We start from the raw sequence: 8,455 nt of genomic DNA on the forward strand, positions 1-8,455 counted from the left end.
CATTCCCAAGCACAGTAGTAGGTCTGGATCCAACATCTCGAGGCCAAGGCAGACGATCAGACGAACTTTGATCTGTAAAGTATAAATATCTTTATCTGTCATTTGTAGAGGGAGAGGGTTCTGGGCTTCATGCCCAGGCAAGCCACTGAGATATTTTGTCCATATACTTACCTTATGTTAAATAAAGCATCTTTTTAGGTTACCTTTTCTTGCCCCTTATCCTTATTTGCACCGAGATCAATTAGGTGATAAATCCTAATTCAGGGACAGCCATTCCTGTGACTTCTTAGCAGGGGTCCATAACATTCTTAATTTCAGCCCCCACATTGATACATTGCAACACTAGGGCACTTTTAGTAGAGTCCACACAAGCCAGTTAGTGTGCAACAGGTTAGCGCATACTAAAATTTATATCCCTCTGGTGCAGATTAACACAGTGTAGACAAGACCTAAATCTCATTCTCAAAAGTGACTTAGCCACTTAGGATTCTCAACCTCATTTTAAGTAGAACTTAGGCACTTTTGAAAGTGTTACCCTTTACCTATGTAGAAGTTAGAGGCCAGATCCTCAGCTGATTTAAGTCAGCATAGTTCCAGTACATTCAGTGGAGCTAAAATGACTAACACAAACTGAAGATCTGGCCCTAAGCAGGGAAAACAGAGAGTTATGCCAATTACTGGGCATACAGTTACGTAATATTACTACTGAGGACCAGCAAACCCCTGCTTGAAAAAAATACACAGCCAAGACATTCACAAACCTTTTATCTTTAAACTCAGATGTTATGAGCCTCCCTACTAAACAAGGCCTCAATCAGTCTTCTTGCAACACTGAATCCCTATCTTAAATGATCACCTCCTTATCTAGGGCAGTAGAGAGAAAAGACAACAACGCCTTTTCCAGATCTACTTGCAGCTCCATGTGGGAGAAGTGCTTACACTAGTAGAATCCCTCAAGTTATTACAGCTCTGCTAGGGCAGAGGGGGAACATGGCTACTGGTTAGAGCTGGTAAAAGAAAATTCAAAACTAGATTATTTTCCTATTGAAAGATGTAGGTTTCAATTAAAACAACATTTCTGTGAAACATTTATCATCAGTTTTAATAAAAACTTTCAGGTCTAGGATGGATCACACCCAAACCTACTCCAAAATAACCTATAGCACAGTGAGTAGGTCAACACCCTCCTGGGAGGTGGGAGACCCAGGTTCAAATCCCTGCTCTAAATCAGGCAGAGAGATTTAAATCTAGGTCTCCCCCATCCCAGGGAGTGCACTAATCACTGGGCTATTTGCTCTCAAATAATTCTGGATTTACTAATTTAATTAAGAAAATGTGTAAATTGAATATATCCGTATAAGAAGCTGCATAGGATATGATAACTAGTTATAGGTCAAAGGTCAAATATTTTCACCTTGATAAGGTCCCATGGTATTAAAATGCAAAATTCCTCCCATAACTTAAAATATTACCTATAAAGAGCCTCTGGCATACTTCATTAGTAAATGCATGGTATTTTGAATGCTGTTTAGCTGGCATTAATTTTTTTTGATTATTTGAAAGACAAAAACAAAGGTCTACCCCTTCTGGGCAGTCAATTATTACTTAAAATATACAAATACCCTTGTTAATTTTAGGCAAAACAGGAGAATTACCCCATATTTTTTTTGCCTGAATTTATTTACAAACATTTTAAAGATACCAAAAACTTTTTTTTTTAGCATTTTACAAAGTTCAACTGCTGTTCCCTCTAGCAACTACAGAGTTAACTTTGCACTTTGCCTTAAATCACTTACTTGTTTCAACCTGTTTTTTAATTTTTTTGTTTGTTGCCTGCCCGCCTGGGCCCGATTCTGCTTTTCTTGCTGAACCGTCGCTTCCATGGGTACCAACTTATTCCACAACCAGTTTAGCTAGGAGGCTGGGCTTCACAACTAGCCCCCACCCTTCTGGTCTTTTTTCTAAAACATTTCTACTCACAAGACTACCCGGGTCCTCCCTTTTCTCCAACCACTTTATTGCCCAGTCCTGCTACAACTGGGGGTAGATCCACCTGCCACCCTTTCCGGTCAACCAGGGTCGAGAGAGGAATGCTAAACCCCCCTCCAGTTCTCAGACTTACTGCGGCTGAGAGTGGGCACACCTTTAATCATACAATTCTTAACATATAACACCAACAATACCAAACAAAGCAAACATAAAACAACAAGGGTAAAACAGATAGATGGTGTAAATTCTGCAGGGCTCCCCCATTCTTTATTGCTCACCAAACTGTGACAAATTTCTGTTACCAATTAATTCCTTATGTCAGGTGATCAAACTGACACTGCAGGACGGTGGGGGGGGTGGATAGAGAAAGCACACCATATAACCAAATTTTAAAGCTTCATTAAAAATAATAAAACAACAATGGAGAGTGTTGGGAACACTCCCACATCACTCAGGAAGAACATGAATGCCCCAAGCCTTAAGCCACTTTAATACTTACACATGTCCAGACTGTTCACGTCTGTATATAACATTCAGAGAAGGGGAATAGGTGGACAGAAGATTATCCTGTATACAGTTTTGCCCAGAATGTCCAACATGCTTCCGCTCTTGGGAGGGCTGTTCTTTTACACCCTGGACTTTCCTGTGGCATCTCTTTCAGAGATTCCAGTTCAGGTCAGCTGCCTGTCCGGCTTCGGGGTTGCAAAAACTGTTGGATCTCACTGAACCGTTAAGCTTTGCAAATGCAATCTCAGTTCTGTAACTTGTATTGCCTTTGGTTTGCCTTTGTCTTTATTTTCCACAACCAGCTGGGGCTGAAAGCAGTTTTGGTTTTTTTTGTACTTAACATAGTCTGTACTGATTCTTGACCTTGTACGCAGAGCAGCTTTCTCCTTATCTCTGGGGTTAGCCGAGTTTCAAATTAACCCATTCCTAGACAAATTGCTCACACTGTGTCAGAGGCTTTTCTTTGTGATTAAAAGCTCCTCTGAGATGTATGATCTTATCTAGATTGAAGATACCTTCTAATGGACATTGTTTAGATATAAAAATTCCAATTCTCTAAATACCTGCAGGTTTTAGGACCATAATGTACGTACATGTAACATACTGGGGTACCCTTAGGGGGCGAGGTAAAATGTTTAGACTGTCCCTCCCCCATTTTCCACTTACACACACAGAGAGGTGCCCTGTCCCCGCTAGCGGCACATAAACTAAGGATCTCTCCCTACAGGGCACTTACACAAGAGAGACACTCACACTGGTATACACACACACACACACCAAGACCATTATTTTCTATTACCACGATGCATTTTATCTTGCTGCACAGTCAATAAGTTCAGATTGCGTGAGCCCAACAGAGACAGACGTCCGCACGGACAGTTCTCCTCCCAGTGCAGCTCTGGGGCATATGATGAGGGATTTTTTTACAAGAGCTCTACATACAAACAGCTTCAGAAGCTACCTGTTCGCTGACAAAACAGGAATAATTGAAGGATCGTGTTGTAATTAAGTGATCCTTCCGGTGGCCACCTTTCCTGGCTCTCTAGCTGATACTGAGGCCAGTCTACTGTACAAAACCTTTTCAGTTTACTTTTAGTCAATGGATCCAAACCAAATACCTTCCAATTCATCAGAATGCATTCTAAGGGTGTACACCATACCCTGCCTGTACTCTGTTCCTGCCCCATACCTATGGGAAGACACTGGGCGTCCCCAGGTCTTAACAGGCAAACAAAAGGTTAACAGCACTGGACTGTTCCTACCTTATCCACAGGACCGGTTCCTCACCGTCGCCCGCAGCTGCTTCTCCACTATCTGAGCGCGTTGCACCGTTGTGTCCTCCAAGGTCAGCCTGACGCGTCTCTGCCGAGGCCCCCGGTAAAGGCACCGGTGCGCGCCGGGCGTCGGCTGTGACCATCGTCTGCCGCCAGTGGAGGAGTCCGGGCAAGGCACAATTTTGCCTCGAGCCCACCCAGGGACGCCAAAACTGTTGCCGGCACAGAGGCCCGAGGCGACAGCAACAGTGGTTCGTTGCCCGGTGTGCTTCACTTCCAATAAACACACCGAGGTGGAGAAGCAAAAACCAGGTTTATTTGAGCCCAGATAAGGTGCAAGGGAGACATAGCAATCTCAAATCCTGCACACCGATACAAGCGGTTTTCCTCTCTTTATACATAACTTCAGCTAAGCATTCCCATCACCCCCACACTCCTCCTCTCCCCCCACCTTTCATTCCCATGCAGCAAATACACTTTGCAATAGCAATCACATGAAGCAGTTAAGTCATACTTGGCAAAAACCACCTTAGCTCATTAGCAACTCTTCTGTGATCAGTTATCTGTACTTTCCCACAGTGGGGGCTACGTTCTAATGCATATAACTTTAATTACAGCACCTGCTTTCTGCCTATCTTATTTAATATTGGCTACATCTAGTATCAAGCAGTCTTGCCGCTGCCAGTAATTAGCACATAACACAAAAGGTTACAAAAGTTTAGTAAGGCTAACAAAAGCACTTTACATAAAGGTACTTTGGGTCACATAGGCCCAAAGCCATCCTCCCGAGTTACCTAGATTTATGCCTAGTGACACCAACAGCAGCATTATTCTTGTGGAATTATTTAAGTGGAAATTGAGACAGTAATCGGTCTATACCACTACTCACAAATGATTTATGCGTTATTGGGGGGTATAGCAGGGTGTATCCTGCTCCTGCTGAGAAGGGGTTTAAAAAGTGGCCTGACAGGGCTTGAGAGTGGTGGCTCTCAAGCTGAGCTGATTAGGGAAGTGGCTGCAGCTGGGGGCCACGACCCAAACAGAGCAACAGGGCCTTATAAGAAGGCAGGGAAGCCAGAAGCCAGACAGTCTCTCTCTGGCTATAGAGAGAAATGGGCCTGGCTGCTTAGGAGCTTGAGACGTGATACCTGAGTGCAGCAGGGCTGGGGAAGGCTGAGGAGCTGGGGAGCTCCAGCCTAGAAAGCCCCAGGCTGCGGCCTAGCAGTGGGCCACGGGTACTGTGGGTTGCAGAGGGCAACCTAGGGGTAGGCCAAGGCAGCAGGTCCAAACCCAACTTTGCCGGTGACGAGTAGGCTGATACTGCAGTCTGCCCCAGAGGGTGGGGCTAGACAATGACTGGCAGTAGCCAAATACTGAGGCAAGGTAGGGATAGAGGGTGGGGGTTCCCTGAGACAGAAAGGGAGACCCACAGAGAAAGGGGTTACTGCTAGGGGGCAGCACCCCATGTAAAAGGGCACTGGGTCCAGGGAGGGACACGGGGGCCAGAAGACAGGTGGATCACCAGCCTGCAGAGGGTGCTCCAGGGCTGGACTGAGCTAACGTCGGAGAGCAACCAGTAGGAGGCGCCGCAGGGGTGAGTCCGACCCGTTTACAGGGGGGGTTGGCCTCTTAAGACACACTGTTTTAAACTAGAACATATTAGTGCTATAGAAAAGCAATCCTGGCTGACAAAAGGTCAAATGTTTCAAGAAAAATTAATATTTTTCATTCTTAAAACATTTTGCTTTCAAAAAGAAAAGTCAGTTTTCACAGGCACTTTACCCTGAACAGTTGTTCTTGCTGAGAAAATAAGAATATTTCTTCGCAAACTTTGGAACTTTCCAGATTGTTAGAGTACTGGTAAAACCACCAAAACTGAAGTTTGCACTGGTGATCAAAATTCACTCTTTCCACCAGAAACAGTTGCTTTCATTGGTGTAAACTGAAATTTGTCCGGAATGAAATTCACAAAAATACACATTGTTAAACTAAACTCTTTCCATCCCATTGAGGTTTCTGCCTGCAATAAATGAACAGGGAAGAAAAATACAGGAACTCCCATCCCTCTGTTTCCTCTAAATTTACATTCATGAGGGAAGTAGAAGTGTATTAGCAAAGCAATTGGGTCAGAAGAAACCCTATAGGATTTTTTATGAGCATACAACTTACAATGTAAATCCTTGAACATCAAGTTATAGTATTATCCATGTGATAGATCACCAGTAATGTAGAATACACTATAATAGAGAAGCAATTTACTGTCCACTTGTGTTATAGATGCTGACAAATGTAGAACTACTAAAAATTCTTTTCTATTGGAAGCCTTGAGGCAGAGGACACAATATAAAGATATATTAAAAGGTAAAGGTCACATCCTATTTAAGTCATTCAGGCGAGGCTCACATATATTTAATGCCTCGTGATTGGGTGTCCACTTAGTTATTCAGGGCTGGGCAGTGAGCAATCTGACTGCATAAGACAGAGTGTTGTTCTGTAAAGTCTGTTCATCTGTCATAGTTGGCAAGATAGCTTGTGCTCACTTGTCGTGTTTATATCTGTTTTCTCCTTAGAAGAGGCACTAGACAAACAGGGATACCCCATTCCCCAGTATGAGTTAAGTCTTTCAGCACTCCCACTCGCAAAAGAGTAGAAACCTTTGGAAAGCATGAATATGGCACAAATTATTTCTGGGGGGCCATTCAGCTCCCATTAACTTCAATGGGAGCAGAACTGTGTCCTGTATTTTATTACTATTAGTTATCAGCATGCAGGGCCAGATTAACCCATAGGCTAATAAGGCTATAGCCTTCGGCCCTCTTATTTTTAGGACCTACTTTAGGCTCTCCATTACCTATTAAAGTAACAGCTAAGCGACGGTAGTGGGGCCATCAGAATTTTTGTCTCTCGTTAGATATTACTTTGTACAAATTAATCCATCAAGACTGTGAATTCAATTTATGGTGGTTGTGATTTTGTCTTTGTGGGCTAAGCAAGTGTTTGGGGGCCTAAGCAATATTGAACTTTGTACACAGTAGGCCTACACTGGACAATAGAAACCATGTTGAAGAAAGGAGGATGTCAGAAATTGAAGGAGGCCAAAGAAAGATGACAAAGACAAGATGTACTGCTGAAAGGTTCTCCTTCTCGCCTAACATTTTTTCCTCCTACTAATACTGGTGGTGAGTAAGCTAATACCAGCCCAAGTGAATCTGCTGCACCTACACCTGATAAAAAGGAGCAGACTCCTGTGACTTTTCTAGCTGCAGTCTCACCCCACTCCTCTGAAGACTTTCCCAGTGATAGTAATACAAAAATATCCTTCTCTAACGATCCAGGTGAGTGGGACATGACTTCTCAAGATCTCATTGCATATTGGACTGAGAAGGGCTCACAGAAATGCCAGAATATAGATGCTGACTTTTCACTGACAAAGCAAGAGTACATCAATCAGAATCATTATTCAAACATTGATTTGGTCAAATGTGTGAAGTCTAACAGACAGACTGGCAAGCAAGAATGGCTCTTCTAATAAGAAAGTGTACTCTTTATATTGCTGCCTGTTTTCTGATACCAAAAAGTGGAAAATGTTCTGAGAAGGCTTTAATGAGTAGAAGAATACTGCATACATTACCAATCATGCAATGAGTGAGAGCATACATTGTCAGTTAGCAGCTACCATGCCCAAAAGAAAGTTAGTAGCAGAATTGATACCCAAATGGAAAACCAGTTTGTGGAAGCTTGTGCTTATTGGAAGAATGTTCTCAGATGCATAGTTGAAACCATAGCTTTTCTTGCTGAATGTGGTCTACCATTCTGTGGCTCAGATGACACTGTTGGATCGAAACGCAACGGCAATTACCTTGGCATTCTAGAGCCAATCACTAAGTTTGATTCTTTCTTAGCTCAGCACATCAATGAACACCCAAATCATGGAAAAGGCCATACATCATATCTATCAAAGACTATTTGCGATGAATTCATTGCACTACTGGCAAAGAAGATGCTATCAGCCATTGAGATCAAAGATGTGAGATATTTTTCAGTGTCCGTCGATTCAACACCAGATGTGTCACATGTAGATCGGCTGACTGTCATCTTGCATTATGTGCTACCCAGTGGACCAGTTGAGCGTTTCATGACCTTCATAAACACCACCAGCCACACAGGGGAGAAACGTACCTTGTACCTACTCGATTTCCTCACCAAAAATGGGATTGACATCAGCCTCTGTTGTGCCCAAAGCTATGAGAATGCAAGTAATATGAGTGGCAAATATGCAGGGATGCAGGCAAAGATTAAAAAGTGCAATGCGTTGGTTGATTACATACCATGCACTGCACACTCACTCAACTTTGTTGGCCAATCTATTGTGGATTGCTCTGTTGAAGGGGAGGGGGTTGGATTTGTCCAAGAATTGTACAATTTTTTTCTCTGAATCAACCAGTCGTTGGATGATTCTTCGAGATTCACTACCAAAGGGATGCCCAGTGCCCAAATCACTCTCAGGGACACAGTGGAGAGCCAATGCTGAAGCTGTGAATCCAGTTGTTCTGGAACACCCCCAAAATCTTTGAAGAACTAGAGAGAATCAAGGATGACGAATCTCAAAAATCATCACAAAGAAAAGATGCAAAAATCCTGAGTGATGCAACGTGCACTTTGGAAACTGGTATTTTGTGTGAGGT

At 43.1% G+C, this 8,455-nt stretch overlaps 1 protein-coding gene across 1 annotated transcript; it reads left to right on the plus strand.

Moving 5' to 3' along the window:
- Nucleotides 1-7,116: 7,116 nt before the first annotated feature.
- On the plus strand, nucleotides 7,117-8,205 carry LOC120397255. Its single transcript, XM_039522961.1, has 2 exons — nucleotides 7,117-7,276; nucleotides 7,436-8,205. Exons 1-2 carry the CDS (start codon nucleotides 7,117-7,119, stop codon nucleotides 8,203-8,205), a joined length of 930 nt encoding a protein of 309 aa, XP_039378895.1.
- Nucleotides 8,206-8,455: the final 250 nt, after the last annotated feature.

Source organism: Mauremys reevesii, linkage group 2, assembly GCF_016161935.1.
Source record: "Mauremys reevesii isolate NIE-2019 linkage group 2, ASM1616193v1, whole genome shotgun sequence".
Lineage (NCBI taxonomy): Eukaryota > Metazoa > Chordata > Testudines > Geoemydidae > Mauremys > Mauremys reevesii.

Excerpts from the sequence above, each read along its gene's own strand:
- LOC120397255 (XM_039522961.1), top strand. The coding sequence starts at position 7,117 with ATGACTTCTCAAGATCTCATTGCATATTGGACTGAGAAGGGCTCACAG. Across the intron at positions 7,277-7,435 it reads GAAGTCTAACAGACAGACTG|TTAGCAGCTACCATGCCCAA; the intron begins GCAAGCAAGAAT and ends ATACATTGTCAG.